At 46.9% G+C, this 19,283-nt stretch overlaps 2 protein-coding genes across 2 annotated transcripts in view; one reads left to right on the top strand and one right to left on the bottom strand.

Annotated features, from left to right (window-relative positions):
* Positions 1-69: 69 nt before the first annotated feature.
* RPUSD3 (RNA pseudouridine synthase D3) lies at positions 70-7,218 on the top strand. The gene is made up of 9 exons (XM_007451532.1): positions 70-194; positions 505-644; positions 1,516-1,560; positions 1,693-1,792; positions 2,764-2,871; positions 2,955-3,039; positions 3,260-3,383; positions 5,455-5,594; positions 6,811-7,218. Exons 1-9 carry the CDS (start codon positions 70-72, stop codon positions 7,000-7,002), a joined length of 1,059 nt encoding a protein of 352 aa, XP_007451594.1. The 3' UTR covers positions 7,003-7,218.
* Positions 7,219-9,248: 2,030 nt separating this feature from the next.
* The window catches only part of TTLL3 (tubulin tyrosine ligase like 3), a 29,034-nt gene continuing 18,999 nt past the window's right edge, over positions 9,249-19,283 (bottom strand). Inside the window, 4 exon segments of the mRNA XM_007472250.1 lie at positions 9,249-9,429; positions 9,432-9,558; positions 9,749-9,975; positions 10,935-11,079. Coding sequence (XP_007472312.1) covers positions 9,410-9,429; positions 9,432-9,558; positions 9,749-9,975; positions 10,935-11,079 — 519 coding nt within the window. The 3' untranslated portion in view covers positions 9,249-9,409.

Raw genomic sequence — 19,283 nt, 5'->3', positions numbered from 1 at the left:
CTTCCGATTGACAGTCAATCTGACCAATCAGCGCGCTGTGAGGCATCTCCGGGGAGCCCTTCTGGACACATGCGCACTGTCCTCGCTCCGGAGATGGGCGGCTATCGTGTTTTGGGCCAGGTCTGGGGTGGCTGGCGGCGGGGTCCGGGGGTACGCGCAGCGCGCACAGCCTCAAGCTTTGGCACCGAGGCCCGGTGATTAGAAACCCCCGCCCTCCTTTGTGTAGGAGGGAGGTTGGGGCCGGGGGAGGGTGTGTGCGGGATCCGGAGTTAGGCAGATACGGGTTCTAATCCAGCTCTGGTGTGTGACCCTAAACTGGTCAGTAGACCTCTCTGAGCCTCAGTTCTCTCTTCTGTACAGTGGGGCCAGTCGAACCCAACATTTCGGGAAACTCAACCCAGGCTTTCTGAAGAATTAGTAGGAAGCCGCAGCATTTAGGAAGAGGTGTGTGGAGATAAGAACGGGCGGCAATGATTCTCCTGTTGCTTACCTAACCTTTTCCAGGCATCAGCAGCAACGTCGAGGCTCCAGTAAACGGTCGGGGGCCCTGGATGACCAGCCTTTCTCGGGGCTGCTGCGGCCAGAGAACCTCAGTAGGGAGGAGCTGGTTGATGTGCTGAGGGCAGCTGTGGTGGATCAGAAAGGTGAGGGGTGGGAGGGACAGCTGCAGGGAGACCCAGAAGGGGAGGAGTCTTCACCTGAGCCTTCTGAGCATCTGGTTGGGTTCCCTACTAAAGCCTGTGGGATCAAATCCTGGTTCTGCCTCCCACTAGCCATAGCAGCTGGGACCAGAGACGTAATCTCTCTGTGCCTCAGCATCATGGGGATAGGGCTGTGGGGTGGGAAAGTGTAAATAACTAGAGAGCTCTGCACTAGTAGGCTCTCTGTAAAGGAAATTGCTGTAATAAAGTGTTTATTGAGGGGCAAAACACAGGCTTCGGAGCCATATCTAGGCTCTGTAATCAGCTTGCTGTGTGGCTTTAGGAGAATAATTTCTCTGAGCCTCAGTCTCCGGTGATTTTTAAATTTTCTCAGCTATTTATTGAGCATAGGCTATGTTCCAGGCACTGTTCTAGACATGGCTATACAGTGCTGAACAAAATAAATATGGTTTCTGCCTTCAGGGAGCCAACATTTCCGCGGGAGAAACTGATTAACCAGAAAATAAATGAAAAAGGTACTTACTAGTGATCAGTGCTATGAATAAAACAGCGATGAGGAGGAACTGCAGGAAGGGAGCAGACATGAGCTTGGAGACTCGGGCCTCTTTGTGATGGTGACATTTGAGCCACGGTGATATGAAGGAAGCAGCCACGTGAAAATCTGAGAGAGAGGAAACAGCAAGTGCAAAGGCCCTGATGTGGCAGGCAGCCAGCTTAGCATATGCAAGGTTCAGAAAGTTCAGGATGATAACTCATGTATGAGAGTTGTACTGGGACCACACGATAATATGAATTGAGAAAGTGCTTTGTAAACTGCATTTGCTGTTGATGATGTTTATGTATTATGTTTCAGGACCTCTGGTGACAGTGAACAAGCCACAGGGCCTGCCAGTGACAGGTATGGGCAGGGGAAAGAGATGCAATGGAAGGGGTTTTGATGTCTCTAAGGGGACAAAATAGTGAAGAGAAAGGAAAGGTGGGATAAAGTTGCCTCTGGGAGCAACTTGTACTCTTCCTTTTTTTTCCCCAGGAAAACCAGGAGAGCTGACGTTGCTCTCAGTGCTCCCGGAGCTGAGCCAGTCCCTGGGGCTTGGGGAGCGGGAGCTCCAGGTTGTCCGAGCATCTGGGAAGTAAGTGGTGGGGGTGAGAGGAAGGTAGAAGGACAGGCATCCATCTGGGGTGGGGGCATAACTACTTGGGAATAAACTGAGACATTTTCCTTGGGCTGGTTTGGGATCACAGAGGTAGGATACAAGGAAAAGGAGGAGGAAGTGGATACATCTGCGTTCGAATCCTTATGCATAAACTGTGATCTTAGCTATCACTGAGCCTCAGTTTCTTTAATCATAAAATAGAGCTAATAATATCTATGCTCAGTGTGCAGTCACTTCTCTAATTCCGTATTCATGGCAGGTATTGTCAACTGATCTGTGATATTCTTTCCTCTAACTGCCATCTATTAGAGATGGTGCTTGAGATGAAATGTTTCTGCAGTTCCACAAACTCATGGGCTTGCTTGTGGGGAATTTAATTATTTAATAGCTAATATATATAAAATTCCTAGTACAGTGCCTAGCACATGGTAGACACTCAACAGTTGGTGGTAATTGTTATGATGTTTGGCTCTGAGCCCCCTGGGAGCCAGAGCAAAATGAGGAACACATTTAAGCAACGTACTCTTTATTATCAAACACAGGGAAGACTTACTTGTTTCCCAAGAGGAGGTCTGGGTTATAGTTCTGATGTTACTGTTTGGTCTTAGGCAGGTCAGGTGTTCCTTTCTAGGGGTCTTTTTTTTTTTTTTTTTTTTTTTTTTTTTGCAGTGCGCGGGCCTCTCACTGTTGTGGCCTCTGCCGTGGCGGAGCACAGGCTCCGGACGCGCAGGCTCCGTGGCCATGACGGGGGTTTTTTTTTTTTTTTTTTTTTGGCTGTGCCAAGCGGCATACAGGATCTTAGTTCCCCAACCAGGTATTGAACCCGCACCCCCAGCACTGGAAGTGCAGAGTCTTAACCACTGGAATGCCAGGGAAGTCCGGGGTCTCCTTTTTGTGTGGGTGAGCCCAGGGGATTTTAACTTTTGTGATTTGTCTCCTTCCTCCAGGGAAACCTCTGGGCTTGTACTCCTCTCCAGTTGTCCCCAGACAGCAAGCCGCCTCCAGAAGTTCTTCACTCATTCACAGAGAGCCAGGAGACCCACAGTCACCTACTGGTGAGAGGGGCTGGGAGGCTCCCAGGGCAATGGGCAGGTCCCAGCAAAAGCCACTGCGTGACTTCGTCTTGCCTCTTTCTCAGTGCTGTCACTGATGGGATCCCAGCTACTTCTGAGGGGAAGATCCAAGCAGCTCTGAAACTGGAACACATTGATGGGGTCAATCTTGTGAGTCAGGGTCTAGGTGGGGAAGAGGAGGGGCCCTTCCAGACATATTACCCCTACAGGGTATAGACGTGGGGTGACTGGCCCTCCAGACCCCTAATACAGGCGAGTGACGACTGCCTATACTGTGGCCCTGTCCTGAGTCTGTTGGGAGCAAGGAGAGTCTGTGGGTTGTTGCCAGGTGTGTGTGAAGCTTGTTCATTCTTGGGGGCTGCCACCACAGGTAGTTCCAGTGAAGTCCCCATCCCGAAAGGACATCTCGGAAGGTGTCAAGAGGACCCTCAGCTACTTCCGTGTGGTGGCCATGGGCTCTGGCTGTGCCCTGGTCCAGCTGCAGCCACTGACAGGTGGGTCTGGAGCCCCAGCCAGACTAAGCAAATGGTATTTGGCTGGAGGAGGCAGGAGGTGGGAGGGTGGTGGTAGTTTTAGTGGCAGCCTGGGGAGCATTTGATGGACTGTAAGGATGTATGTGACCAGCTCCACCTGGAGGGGCAGTGCTTCTCCTATCAGTCTGATGGTCACCCCTCTGCAGCTCACCTGTTTTTTCTCTTAGTTATTGATCTCAACGTCTTCTCTTTACCTTTGATGTTCTGTAGTTTCCCTATGGTGAATCCAGGTGTGTGGGTTTAGTTTTATTTATCTTGCTTGGGATTCACTGTGTTTCCTGAGTCTGAAGATTAATCTATTTCATCCATCCTGGAAAGTTCCCTTTTCAAATGTGCCTCTTGCATCCTTCCTTTTGAATGCCTGATAGACGTCTTTCTCATTCTACTGCTATGTCTCAACTTTTCTTTCACATTTTTCGTGTCTTTATCTCTGCTGCTTTCTGGGTAATCTTTAGATCTACCTTCCAGTTGAGTAATTTTCTCTTCCGCTGGATCTAACCTGCCAGTTTAACCTACCCATTGATTGTATTTTTCACTTCTAGAAGTTCTAGTTGGTTCTTTTTTTTTTTAGTTGGTTCTTTTACACATACAAATGGCCTTCCAAAAAATAAGGTACCTGTTTTTTTCTCATATTACTTGTTCTTTTTTGTCTTTAAAACATATTTATGTTGTTTCTATAATTCCATTGTCTGAGATTCTGAGGGTCTAATCTGTTGGTTTCCTGCAGACTCTCTCCCCTTGGTGGATTGTTTCCTTCTTGTTCTGTGATCCAGGATTGTGAATTCAGGTTAAGCTGGGCTTTTATCAGTGGAAATCCTTTATTGCCTCATTGGAGGTGGCGACTTCAGGAGAGGTTCTGCCTTTGCTTCTGCTGAGTGCCCCATGTCACTGCTTCAGGACCTAAATATTAATGTTTCAGTTGGAAGTTCACAGCAAGTGGTATTAGAGCCCCAAACCTGAGAGAGCAGCTCACGGTTGTGAATTTTTTTCTTCCCCTCATCCAGACCTAGGGTTCTCATCTCCCTTCCTTGGTGGCTGGCTTTTTCTCCTCGTCCATCCTGTCAATGAAGATGTAGCCTCTCTGATTTCATTTGGGCACCAAGACCTCACCCCTGGCCCCTTGTAGCTACTTAAACCCAAGCCCCCTGCATCCCAGGATTGGCAGTATCCTGGAATAGGTGAAACGTTGGCTTCCCTGTGCTCTGGATTTGTTTTCCTTTTGTATCTTCGTCTGGGGACCTTACTTTCCTCTGTGCCCAGCTGTGTATTTAGAAGGATGATCATTAAACTTTTCCAGTGTTTCTAGGTGGTTTATAAGAAGTGGATTTTTAGATTATCCAGTCCAGCATATTGCCAGATGTGAAAGCAGAGGACAGCTCCTGGGTTTGAATCCCAGCTTACGGTGGGCCAGTCACTTCTTTGTGAGCTTTGGTTTTCCTGTCTATAAGGTGGGAATGATCATAGAACTCACCTTATAGGGTTGTCAGGAGGATTAATAAGTTTACTTATGTGAACAATTTTGTACCATTTAAGTTTCCCCAAAACCAGTTCAAGTTGGTGTAATCTAAAAGGGGAAGTTATTGGCTCAGGTAACTCAAAGTTCAGGCCTGGCTGCATCCGGAGGCTCGGAGGATATTATCAGGAAGCTGTTTCTCACTTTCTTTTCGCCTCCTGCCCGCTGGCTTCTTCCTCCCACAGGCTCTCCCCGAGGGGGCAGAGATGGCAGGCGCTCCAGCAGCCCCAGCCTCACACCCCAGTGGGAAAGAGTGTTCCTCATTCCCAGTAGCTTCACAGTAAATTCAGGGTTGCCCCTCTTCATGGACGAATCCCGCAGGGCCAGTGGATTAACAGCTGACTGTCGCGACCTGGTCATGCACCCCTCTCCACGGGCAGCGGTGGTAGCATTCACCTCTCTGAAACCACACCATCTGAGAATGGGGGTGGCATCTCCCCAGGGGAAAGGGGAGGGGCAATACCGGGTGGACAGAAAGAGCCTCTGCCTGCCATCTGTCCTGTCTCTCTTGTCTTCTAGCGTTTCCCAGCCAGCTACAGGTGCACATGGCACTACGGCTCTGCCCTCTGCTCGGGGACCACACGCACTCTGCCCGTGTGGCCACTGTTCTGGGCCAGCGCTTTCTGCTGCCTGCTGAGAGCACCAGGCCCCAAAGACAGGTACCCAAGCCCACCTGCTGGCTGCCTTTTGGGGTGGGCTGGGGGTGGGGGTGGAGAGCATCTCCAGACATTAGCTATGCAGCTTGGGCTTCCATAGCTCCCTATAGCCCTGTCTTGCTCTGTGGCCCTGAGCAAGTGAAACCCCCTCTCTTGGGTCTCTTTCTGCCCAACTGTTCAATAAGGAAGTCGAACTGGCTGATTTCTAAAGGCCCTTCTAAGTCTGCCATTCTTTTTTTTTTTTTTTTTTTTTTTTTTTTTCCAGGGACTTCTGCTGACCCTTCTATCCTCCCTTCCCCCCAGGGCCTTCCTTTGGGCTGTTCTCTGGGGGTAAATATGCCCTCTGGATCACCCTAGTGATAGTAATAGTCACAGCACTGCTATTGCCAGGGACCCAGGGAGCTCCCTTTTCGAGTCTTAGTTACCTGATCATCCCTCCCTAAAACCCAGAACATCTGAATCATTCTTTTTATTTTTTTTGCGGTACGCGGGCCTCTCACTGTTGTGGCCTCTCCCACTGCGGAGCACAGGCTCCGGACGCGCAGGCTCAGCGGCCATGGCTCACGGGCCCAGCCGCTCCGCGGCATGTGGGATCTTCCCGGACCGGGGCACAAACCCGTGTCCCCTGCATCGGCAGGCGGACTCTCAACCACTGCGCCACCAGGGAAGCCCTGCCATTCTTTTTGATATAAGGGGTAAAAGAGGGTGTGTGTGTCTATTTGGGTCACTCTGTCTGCTCTAACAGAATAACCTCAAGTACCAGAGCCTTAACACAATAACTTCCTTCCGTGTTAAGTCCAATTAATGGCGGTAGGGTAGAGATGGGCTTGCTCCAAGCATGGGTCATTCAGGGACCCAGGCTGTGGCTATCCAGCCAGCGGAGGAGGAGACAGGGCAGGTTCACGGGGGAGGTTTTCTCGGGCCAGATCTGGAAGCGGGATACATGCTTACACTCCTGTGGCATTCAGTGGGGCTCAATCACACGGCCTCACCAACCTGCAGGAGGGGCTGGGAAATGTAGTTTCACGGAATGCCCAGGAAACTGATTCGGTGACCCCCTAGCTGGTCTCTGCCGTAGCGTGTGTGTTTGAGTGTGTACGTGTGTACGTGTAGAGAGGCATGCAGAACACCGACGCAGAGGGAGGAGGAAGTACTTGCCTCACTCCCATTTTGCTTAGAGCTCACCTGGCTCAATGCTGACATGTCTCTCCCACCCCAGGTCCTGGATGAAGCCCTCCTCAGCCGCCTCCACCTGACCCCCTCCCAGGCTGCCCAGCTGCCCCTGCACCTCCACCTGCATTGTCTCTACCTCCCAGGTGCCAGGCCCAGGGACCCACCCATCAAGCTTCTGGCACCTTTGCCCTCTTATTTCTCCAGGACCCTGCATTGCCTGGGGCTCCACTACCAATAGTCCTTCTGTTCCCGCTGGAAAGCAGTGGGGGTTGGAGGGCCAATGGGCTGCAGCCAGGCCCGAGGAGAGTGAGGTCATTGCTCAACACGCAGAAGGCCACAGTGTAAGATCCTCTGTAGTTGGACAAACTTAAGATCACATCCTAAGGTCACTTGCTGTGTGGTGTTGGGCAAATGACTTCACCTCTCTGGACCTGCGATAATAAAAGTACCTACCCTCATAGTATCGTTTTCAGGATTTGTTGAGAAAGAAAATGTTTATCATGGACCGTGGTTTCTGCTGAGTTCAGTATGTGGTCTTTATATTTGGCTGTTTCTGGCCCAGTTCTAGCTGAGAGAAAATGTTAGGTTTTAAAAACAACTGTGGTAAAATACACCTAATAAAATTTACCGTCTTAACCATTTTTAAGTGTACAGTTCAGTGGCATTAAGGACATTCACACTGTCGTGCAGCCATCACCACCATCCATCTCCAGAACTTTCTCATCTTCCCAGACTGAAACTCTCCCCATTAAATACCAACTCCCCCTCCCCCACCCCTCCCAGCCCCAGTTGCCACCGTTATGTCATCTGTCTCTATGTATTTGACTACTCATTTAAGTGAAGATGTTAGATCTTTCACTTTAAAAAAACGTGAACTATGTGAAACATAGAGTGCATAAAACATCTCTGCGATTTAAAGAATTAACTCTAAGGTGACACCCACATAACCACCACTCGGCACAAAATAGAAGCATCCCTTCTATCCTAAACAACAGCAGCTCTCAACCCTGGCCCGACATGAGAAGCCCCTACCCTGCCCACTCAGAAAGCTTAAAAAAAAAACACCCATGCCTCCCATGACTGCACCCCAAAGATGCTGGTTTCACCAGTCTGGGATGGAGACCCTGGCATCAGATCTTTTTTAAAAGCTCTGGAATGGGTACTGTTGTTCAGTCAAGGTTGGAAACCACTGCCCAGACTTGGGAGAATTCTTTCTTTCTTCTGTAGAGTTTTACCACATATACATGCATCCCTAAACAAAATATTTCATTTTGCCCTGTTTCTGAAGTTTCTGTTGGAATGGAATGTGCTGCATATATCCTTTTGAGACTTGCTCTCGCTCTACGCTGTGAAATGCATCCGTTGTGTGGCGTGGAGTTGGAATGTCAGAGCTTGCAGTCTACCCATCTGACTGTTAATGGACACTTAGGTCGTCAACTGTTACCACAGTGCTGCTGTGAGCCTGCTAGTACGCATCTCCTGGTCCAGCTGTGCAAGACCGGATTCATAAATATACAGAATTTATGTATCTTCATTTGACTAGTGTGTTAGTTTCCTAGGGCTTCTGCTGCAACAAATTACCACAACCTGAGGGGCATAAAACAACAGAAATGGATTGTCTCCCAGTTCTGGAGGCCATAAGTCCAAAATCAAGGTGTCAGCAGGGCTGTGCTCTCCCTGAAGGTTCTCGGTGAGAATCCTTCCTTGCCTCTTCCCGGCCTGTGGCTGCATCACACCAGTCTCTGCCTCTGTCTCCACATGCCCTTCTCCTCTGTTTGTCTTCTCTTGTCTCTTGTAAGGATGCTTGTCATTGGATTTAGGCCCCATCTGGATAATCCAGGATGATCTCATCTAAAAATCTTTAACGTACTTACATCTACAAAGACCCTTTTTTCCAAATAAAGTCATATTGACAGGTTCCAGGAAGACATACCAATGTTCAACCCATTACAATTAAGAAATACCAAACTTTTTCAGATGGGTGTGGCTTATTGGATATTTCCTTTTTAGGTGACCTTGGCCCCTTGCAGAGGAAGGGAGAGACCCACTTCATCTGGAGAAGGGCTGGGTCCACTCTTCTGCTGTGTCTCCTGCTGTAAATCTGTGCCCATTAGATGTCATTCTGCTGCCAGCCCAGCTCCTCCTCTGGGCTTGGGGACTGGGGAGACCCACAGGGCTCAGCAGTCGTGGTAATGTGTCCCAGCCTTCTGCTCACTGCCACATGATCTTGGGCAAGCCATGTCTCCTCGTTCAGACTCAAGTTTCCTCATCTGTAACATGAGACTTATCCTCCCACCCCGAGATCAGAGATGCCAGGGGAGTCCCTGGACAGGATGCCTCATGTCTGTCACTGGGTGGGAAGTCTGGGCCTTGCTTTGTGGAGGAGTTGCTGATGGCCTCTAGCTCTTGTTCTGGACCTTGGGGTACAGAGCCGCACCCTACTCTCTCTTCACCCTCTAAGAGAAAAGAAGCCAAGCCTCAAGTACTTCATTTGCTTTTTTCCTTGGTGCTGCGTCCAGGATAAGGGCAGTGACGATCGAAGCAAGGACTTCTGTAGCCACACGTCCCTCATGCCCCCCAGACCCTGGTGTGCACTGATAAGGGGCAGGGGTCCCGGAAGGCTCAGTGTCGCCATGAGGCATGTCTCAGCCTTGGGTTTGTCGCAGAGTCTGGCCTTGAAGTTGCCTTTGGCCTTGATCTTCCTACGGGTGCTAGGAAGATTTCCGACTTCAAAGGGTTGAGACCACAAGTTATTTCCAAGTGGGGGACCATGAAAGCGCTGGGGAGCAGGAGCCTCGGTGTGAAAGGAGGAGAGAAGGGGAGAGAAGATCAGGAATCTGTTCAGGAAGGGGGTTCTGAGGGATACAAGCCCTTCCCTTGGGGCTCAGGCCAGCCTGGGAGCTACCCTCTACCTGTGCCCTTCCAGCCCTAACCCCAGTTCTCAGCATTGCCCATCAGGGTATGGGTCACCGTTCGAGGCCCACCTTTCTTGGTTTCAGGGCGTTGGGCTCCAGCTTGAGCTCAGGGTTAGGTGGGAGGGAAATCAAAACCTTGGCAGTAGGTAGAGTCATCAAGGCCTTGCCTGTGGTCGACAGGGCCTCAGAGCCCACCAGCCTGCTGGGCTGCAGTCTGAGGCCCCGCCCCTGGGGTCGGAGCACACGGGGAGAAGGCTGCTGTGCTGTGCTGTGGAGGGTGGGGAAGTGGTGATGGGCTGTGAGGGCCTGGGGAGCCCCAGGCTGACCAGCTGCCCCTCCAGGTGTGCATGGAGGGCGGGGAGGCAGGGGAGCTGACGGCTGGGGTGTGTGAGGGCAGATGGAGCCCACCCGGTTCCTTCTCCAGAGGCTGTGGGAAGAACACAGGGTTTGGAGTCCAACAGACCTGGGTCTGCATCCCAGCTCTGCCCCTTCTGAGCTGTGCAACCTCGGGCAACTTCCTTAAATTTCCTGATACCTCAGCTGGAAAATGGGGATAATAGCACCTACCTCACTAGGTTGTGAGGACTAAAGGAGCTGGTCAGGTATCAACACAGTGTAAACTGTTAAGTGCTGTACAAGTATTAGTTCCTTTCCACAAGGTGACTTTGCATGGAGGCAAAGACAGAATACTGCAGCAGGAAAAGATTGGGCTCTGGAGAGAGATCAACCTGGGACTGAGTCCTGGCATCTTTGAAATGAGCACAACTGCCTGGCTGAGTGACTACTTTGGAGGGGACGATACTCATTTGGTTGTGTGTTTTTTAAAAATACTTTTGTAAGTGGTGGCTTTTACTCACTACCGGTGGCTCTTGGGTGGGGACAAATCCAGATGGTTAGGAGGGGCCTGGAGAGCAGGAAGAAATTGCCTTGAGACCCTGGGGTGTTCTGGGGGAATGGTCTTACCCAGGGCCTGGGGGTTCTTCAGACTCAATGGCAATCTGTTCAAGGGGTGGGGATGCCTGTCCCCACTAGCAAAGGTCATGGTGAAAATGCAGCCCATCATCGTGCTGCCGGGGGTCCCACTTCCGGAGACTGGGGCGGACCAGGGCTGTGGCACTTTTCGCCTTGCCTTTCTTCCCCTTTCCAGGGGCCGAGGTGGTGGCAGTGGAGTCTGGCTTCTCAGTGTGCCCCGGGCTCCTGGCCCCAGCAACTTTCCTAGAAGCTGACCTGTGGGTAAGGGTTCCAGAGTCCTTGCCTTCCCCAGAGCCTCGCTGGGTCAGCAGGTGAGGGAGGGCTGGGCGGACTTCTATTTGCCGGTGACACATCGCCAGGGGCTTCTTGATGGTGGAGCCCTCTACTAGAAGCCGGATACCCACATACTGGGGCACCTCCACGGCAGGCTGCGGGGAAGAGGAGGAGACAAGGGCTGCTCAGACGGTGCTGCTGGAATCCTAGGCCTGGAAGGACTCGGAGCACAGGTAGACGGAATTAACTTCTGGGGCACCTGGTCAGGAGACATTTCTGGGCTGAGAAATGCAAAGCCCATCTCTGTCTCTTAAGGGGTCTGGGCCTGGAGGCCTGAATCAGTACCTGGAGGGTCACGGAGCCCCTGAGATGAGTAACCCAGAGGAAGTCTTAGCCATGCCCCAGCGGCACCCCTCCAACCCCTTGCTCTCCTGAACCGCCCAGCCGCCGCTGGGGTGTGTGTTCTCCACAGGCCGCTGCCGATGGACAGCTTCCTGAGATGAGCGAGATTCTCTGCTGAGGGCGTATGAGTTATGACACCCAGACAGATAAGAGGCCTGGAGCCTGCCTAAATCCTTGTCTGAAGCCAAGACATGGGGAAGCAGAGCCTCAGAGAAGGCATATTTCCGTGGAAAGTAGCCAATATGCAGACGGCGGCAGAGAAAACAGCCCAAGAAAGGAGCACCTGCACCACTTGCAATTCCCATTAAGCCAAGCTGTACTTCCTGTGGCTGGACACGGGAGAGCCCCCTGTGTCTTGCCAAGCATCTCCTTTTATTTTTTATTTTATTATTATTTTTTGGCCACACCACATGGCATGCGGGATCTTAGTTCCCCGACCAGGGAGCGAACCCATGCTCCTTGCCATGGGAGCACGGAGTCTTAACCACTGGACTGCCAGAGAAGTGCCTAGGGACCCTCCTTTTAATCTGGAGCTAGTATGAGGTGTTTTCTGTGTCATCAAAGGATCCTGATTAGAATCTATCTAAACAGTCACTTGGAGCTTCTTAAAAATACAGATATCAGGGGGCTTCCCTGGTGATGCAGTGGTTGAGAGTCCGCCTGCCGATGCAGGGGACACGGGTTCGTGCCCTGGTCCGGGAAGATCCCACATGCCGCGGAGCGGCTAGGCTCGTGACCCGTGACCGCTGAGCCTGCACGTCCGGAGCCTGTGCTCCGCAGCGGGAGAGGCCACAGCAGTGAGAGGCCCGCGTACCGCCAAAAACAAACAAACAAACAAACAAAAAAACAGATATCAAGGTCCTACTGTATAGCACAGGGAACTACATTCAATATCCTGGAATAAACCATAAAGGAAAAGAATATGAAAAAGAATGTATGTATATGTATAACTGAGTCACTTTGCTGTAGAGCAGAAGTTAACACAACATTGTAAATCAACTATACTTCGATAAAAAAAAAATACAGATATCAGAGCTCAAGGAAAGCCCAGTTGATGGGGCAAAGCTCAACTTTATGGAAAAATCTCAGCCAATACACGTAGAAGGAATGATAGAATTGGCAACTTACCATTTTGCAACTCTAATACAATAGGTAAGCATCAAAACTAGATATCAAAACAAGTATAGGTGAAAAGGATGACAGGAAAATGTGTCATCTGCACACTGCCAAAGAATCACCCTACAAAGAAACTGATCATTGCCAAGGGGAGGATGCAACTTTCGATGGAGAGATCTGGTAGCCAAGACCTTAAAGCCATGGTCAGACTTAGCATCACTAATCGTGAGATACTCCAACAATGTGTGATGCTGTATGAGGTACCCAGCATCACCTCTCAAGTATACTTGCCAAAAATGTGTAATCTGAACTTCATCAAGCTGTGTGACCTAACTTCTCCTTTATAGGACATTCAGATAACAGATGAACAAGTTAAATACCACCATGAGGAAACAATCAGATAAATCCAGAAAGTGGGACAGTTCCGTAAAACAACCAGCCTGGTGCCTTCAAAAGATCCAAATATGGGAAACAAAAGCAGTGGGGCTGTTCTAGATTATAAGAGATTAAAGAACATCAAAGAGAATAAAATACCTAGGAATAAGTTTAACCAAGGAGGTGAAAGACCTGTACACTGAAAACTGTAAGACACTGAAGAAAGAAACTGAAGATGACACAAATAAATGGAAAGATATTCTGCACTCATGAATTGGAAGAATTAATATTATTAAAATGTGTATACCACCCAAAGGAATCTACAGGTTCAATGCAATCCCTATCAAAATTCCAATGATATTTTTCACAAAAAGAGAAAAATCAATCCCCAAATATGTATGGAACCACATAAGACCCCAGATAGTCAAAGAAATCTTGAGAAAGAACAAAGCTGGAGGCATCACATTTCCTGACTTCAAACCATATTACAAAGCTATAGTGATCAAAATAGTATGATACTGGCATAAAAAGAGACATGCAGATCAATGGAACAGAATTAAAAGCCCAGAAATAAAACCACACTTTTGTGGTCAATTAATTCATGACAAAGGAGACAAGAATATACAGTCTCTTTAATAAATAGTGTCAGGAAAACTGGACAGCCACATGCAAAAGAATAAAACTGGACCACTATCTTACACCATACAGAAAAATCAACTCAAATGGATTAAAGACTTGAACATAAGACCTTAAACCATAAAACTCCTAGAAGAAAACAGGCAGGAAGTTCCTTCACATCAGTCTTGGCAACGATTTTTTGGATTTGACACCAAAAGCAAAGGCAGCAAAAGCAAAAATAAACAAACTAAAAAGCTTCTGCACACTGAAGGAAATCATCAACAAAATCAAAAGACAACCTACCAGATTGGTTCAAGATGGCGGAGTAGAAGGACGTGTGCTCACTCCCTCGTGTAGAGCACCAGAATCATAACTAACTGCTGAACAATCATCGACAGGAAGACACTAGAACTCACCAAAAAGATACCCCACATCCAAAGACAAAGGAGAAGCCACAATGAGACGGCAGGAGGGGCACAATCACAATACAATCAAATCCCATAACTGATGGGTGGGTGACTCACAGACTGAAGAACACTTATACCACAGAATTCCACCCACTGGAGTGAAGGTCCTGAGCCCCATGTAAGGCTTCCCAACCTGGGGGTCCGGCAATGGGAGGAGGAAGTCCTAGAGAATCAGACTTTGAAGGCTAGTGGGATTTGACTGCAGGACTTCGACAGGACTGGGGGAAACAGAGACTACCCTCTTGGAGGGCACACAGAAACTAGTGTGCGCATCGGGACCCAGGGGAAGGAGCAGTGACCCCAGGGGAGACTGAACCAGACCTACCTGCTAGTGTTGGAGGGTTTCCTGCAGAGGCCGGGGGCAGGGGAGGGGGGGGCGGGGAGGGTGTGGCTCACCATGAGGACAAGGACACAGGCAGCAAAAGTTCTGGGAAGTACTCCTAAACATGAGCCCTCCCAGAGTCTGCCATTAGCCCCACCAAAGAGCCGGGTAGGCTCCAGTGTTGGGTTGCTTCAGGCCAAACAACTAACAGGGAGGGAACCCCGTCCCACCCATCAGCAGACAAGTGGATTAAAGTTTTACTGAGCTCTGCCCACCAGAGCAACACCCAGCTCTACCCACCACCAGTCCCTCCCATCAGGAAGCTTGCACAAGCCTCTTAGATAGCCTCATCCACCAGAGGACAGACAGCAGAAACAAGAAAAACTACAATCCTGTAGCCTGTGGAACAAAAGCCACCTTCACAGATAGACAAGATGAAAAGCAGAGGGCTATGTACCAGATGAAGGAACAAGATAAAACTCCAGAAAAACAACTAAGTGAAGTGGAGGTAGGCAGCCTTCCAGAAAAAGAATTCAGAATGATGATAGTGAAGATGATGCAGGACTTCGGAAAAAGAATGGAGGCAAAGATGGAGAAGATGCAAGAAATGTTTAACAAAGACCTGGAAGAATTAAAGAACAAACAGAGATGAACAGTACAATAAATGAAATGAAAAATCCACTAGAAAGAATCAATAGCAGAATAACTGAGACAGAAGAACGGATAAGTGACCTGGAAGACAGAATGGTGGAATTCACTGCCATGGAACAGAATAAAGAAAAAAGAAGGAAAAGAAATGAAGACAGCCTAAGAGACCTCTGGGACAACATTAAACACAACAACATTCGCATGATAGGGGTCCCAGAAGGAGAAGAGAGAGAGAGAAAGGACCCGAGAAACTATTTGAAGAGATTATAGTTGAAAACTTCCCTAATATGGTAAAGGAAACAGCCACCCAAGTCCAGGAAGCGCAGAGAGTCCCAGGCAGGATAAACCCGAGGAGAAACACGCTGAGACACATATAATCAAATTGACAAAAATCAAAGACAAAGAAAAGTCATTGAAAGCAACGAGGGGAAAACGACATATAACATACAAGGGAACTCCCATAAGGTTAGCTGATTTCTCGGCAGAAATTCTACAAGCCAGAAGGGAATGGCATGATATATTTAAAGTGATGAAAGGGAAGAACCTACAACAAAGATTACTCTACCTGGCAAGGATGTCATTCAGATTTGACAGAGAAATCAAAAGCTTTACAGACAAGCAAAAGCTAAGAGAATTCAGCACCACCAAACCAGCTCTACAAATGCTAAAGGAACTTCTGTAACTGGGAAACACAAGAGAAGAAAAGGACCTACAAAAACAATCCCATTACAATTAAGAAAATGCTAACAAGAACATACATATCTATAATTACCTTAAACGAGAATGGATTAAATGCTCCAACCAAAAGACACAGACTGGCTGAATGGATACAAAAACATATATATGCTGTCTACAAGAGACTCACTTCAGACCTAGGGACATATACAGACTGAAAATGAGGGAATGGAAAAAGATATTCCATGCAAATGGAAATCAAAAGAAAGCTGGAGTAGCAATACTCATATCAGATAAAATAGACTTGAAAATAAAGAATGTTACAAGAGACAAGGAAGGACACTACATATTCAAGGGATCAATCCACTAAGAAGATATAACAATTCAAAATATATATGCACCCAACACAGGAACACCTCGATACATAAGGCAAGTGCTAACAGCTATAAAAGAAGAAATCAACAGTAACACAATAATAGTAGGGGACTTTAACACCTCACTTACACCAATGGACAGATCATCCAAACAGAAAATGATTAAGGAAACACAAGCTTTAAATGACACAACAGACCAGACAGATTTAATTGATATTTATAGGACATTCCATCCCAAAACAGCAGATTACACTTTCTTCTCAAGTACACATGGAACATTCTCCAGGATAGATCACATCTTGGGTCACAAATCAAGCCTCAGTAAATTTAAGAAAATTGAAATCATATCAAGCATCTTTTCTGACCACAACTCTATGAGATTAGAAATCAATTACAGGGGAAAAAACATAAAAAACACAAACACATGAAGGCTAAACAATACGTTACCAAATAACCAAGAGTTCACTGAAGAAATCAAAGAGGAAATCAAAAAATACCTAGAGACAAATGACAATGAAAACACGATGATCCAAAACCTATGGGATGCAGCAAATGCAGTTCTAAGAGGGAAGTTTATAGCAATACAAGCCTGCCTCGAGAAACAAGAAAAATCTCAAATAAACAATCTAACCTTGCAGCTAAAGGAACTAGACAACGAAGAACAAACAAATCCCAAAGTTAGTAGAAGGAAAGAAATCATAAAGATCAGAGTAGAAACAAAGAAAACAATAGCAAAGATCAATAAAACTAAAAGCTGGTTCTTTGGGAAGATAAAATTGATAAACCTTTAGCCAGACTCATCAAGAAAAAGAGGGAGAGGACTCAAATCAATAAAATTAGAAATGAAAAAGGAGACGTTACAACAGACACCACAGAAATACAAAGCATCCTAAGAGACTACTACAAGCAACTCTATGCCAATAAAATGGACAACCTGGAAGAAATGGACAAATTCTTAGAAGGGTATAACCTTCCAAGACTGAACCAGGATGAAACAGAAAAGATGAACAGACCAATCACAAGTAAGTACATTGAAACTGTGATGAAAAATCTTCCAAGGGCTTCGCTGGTGGCGCAGTGGTTGAGAGTCCGCCTGCCGATGCAGGGGATGCGGGTTCGTGCCCCGGTCCGGGGGGATCCCACATGCCGCGGAGCGGCTGGGCCTGTGAGCCATGGCCGCTGAGCCTGCGTGTCCGGAGCCTGTGCTCAGCAACGGGAGAGGCCACAACAGCGAGAGGCCCATGTATCGCAAAAAAAAAAAAAAAAAAAAAAAAATCTTCCAACAAACAAAAGTCCAGGACCAGATGGCTTCACAGGTGAATTCTATCAAACGTTTAGAGAAGAGCTAACACCCATTGTTCTCAAACTCTTCCAAAAAATTGCAGAGGAAGGAATACTCCCAAACTCATTCTATGAGGCCACCATCACCCTGATACCAAAACTAGACAAACATACTACAAAATAGAAAATTACAGACCAATATCACTGAAGAATATAGATGCAAAAATCCTCAACAAAATACTAGCAAACAGAATCCAACAATACATTAAAAGGATCACACACCATGATCAAGTGGGATTTATCCCAGGGACGCAAGGATTCGTCAATATATGCAAATCAATCAATGTGATCCACCATATTCACAAACTGAAGAAGAAAAACCATATGATCATCTCAATAGATGCAGAAAAAGCTTTTGCCAAAATTCAACACCCATTTATGATAAAAACTCTCCAGAAAGTGGGCAAAGAGGGAACCTGCATCAACATAATAAAGGCCATATAAGACAAACCCACAGCAAACATCATTCTCAATGGTGAAAAACTGAAAGCATTTCCTCTAAGATCAGGAACAAGACAAGGATGTCCACTCTCACCACTATTATTCAACATAGTTTTGGAAGTCCTAGCCACGGCAATCAGAGAAGAAAAAGAAATAAAAGGAATACAAATTGGAAAAGAAGAAGTAAAACTGTCACTGTTTGCAGATGACATGATACTATACATAGAGAATCCTAAAGATGCCACCAGAAAACTACTAGAGCTAATCAATGAATTTGGTAAAGTTGCAGGATACAAAATTAATGCACAGAAATCTCTTGCATTCCTATACACTAATGATGAAAAATCTGAAAGAGAAATTAAGGAAACACTCCCATTTACCATTGCAACAAAAAGAATAAAATACCTAGGAATAAACCTACCTAAGGAGGCAAAAGACCTGTATGCAGAAAACTATAAGACACTGATGAAAGAAATTAAAGATGATACCAACAGATGGAGAGATATACCATGTTCTTGGATTGGAAGAATCAATACTGTGAAAATGACTATACTACCCAAAGCAATCTACAGATTCAATGCAATCGCTATCAAATCACCAATGGCATTTTTTACAGAACTAGAACAAAAATTCTTAAAATTTGTATGGAGACACAAAAGACCCCAAATAGCCAAAGCAGTCTTGAGGGAAAACAACGGAGCTGGAGGAATCAGACTCCCTGACTTCAGACTATACTACAAAGCTACAGTAATCAAGACAATATGGTACTGGCACAAAAACAGACATAAAGATCAATGGAACAGGATAGAAAGCCCAGAGATAAACCCATGCACGTATGGTCAACTAATCTATGACAAAGGAGGCAAGGATATACAATGGAGAAAAGACAGTCTCTTCAATAAGTGGTGCTGAGAAAACTGGACAGCTACATGTAAAAGAATGAAATTAGAACACTCCCAAACACCATACACAAAAATAAACTCAAAATGGATTAGAGACCTAAGTGTAAGACTGGACACTCTAAAACTCTTAGAGGAAAACATAGGAAGAACACTCTTTGACATAAATCACAGCAAGATCTTTTTTGATCCACCTCCTAGAGTAATGGAAATAAAAGCACAATTAAACAAATGGGACCTAATGAAACTTGAAAGCTTTTGCACAGCAAAGGAAAGTACAAATCAGACGAAAAGACAACCCTCAGAATGGGAGAAAATATTTGCAAACAAATCAACGGACAAAGGATTAATCTCCAAAATATATAAACAACTCATGCAGCTCAATATTGAAAAAATGAGCAGCTCATGCTGCTCAATATCAGAAAAAAAAAACAACCCAATCAAAAAATGGGCAGAAGCCCTAAATAGACATTTCTCCAAAGAAGATATACAGATTGCCAACAAACACATGAAAGGATGCTCAACATCATTAATCATCAGAGAAATGCAAATCAAAGCTACAGTGAGATATCATCTCACACCAGTTGGAATGGCCATCTTCAAAAACTCTACAAACAATAAACGCTGGAGAGGGTGTGGAGAAAAGGGAACCTTCTTGCACTGTTGCTGGGAATGTAAATT

Source organism: Lipotes vexillifer, unplaced genomic scaffold (assembly GCF_000442215.2).
Source record: "Lipotes vexillifer unplaced genomic scaffold, Lipotes_vexillifer_v1.1 scaffold261, whole genome shotgun sequence".
NCBI classification, from domain to species: Eukaryota; Metazoa; Chordata; class Mammalia; order Artiodactyla; family Lipotidae; genus Lipotes; species Lipotes vexillifer.
This window is presented reverse-complemented; position numbering and strand designations above follow the sequence as displayed.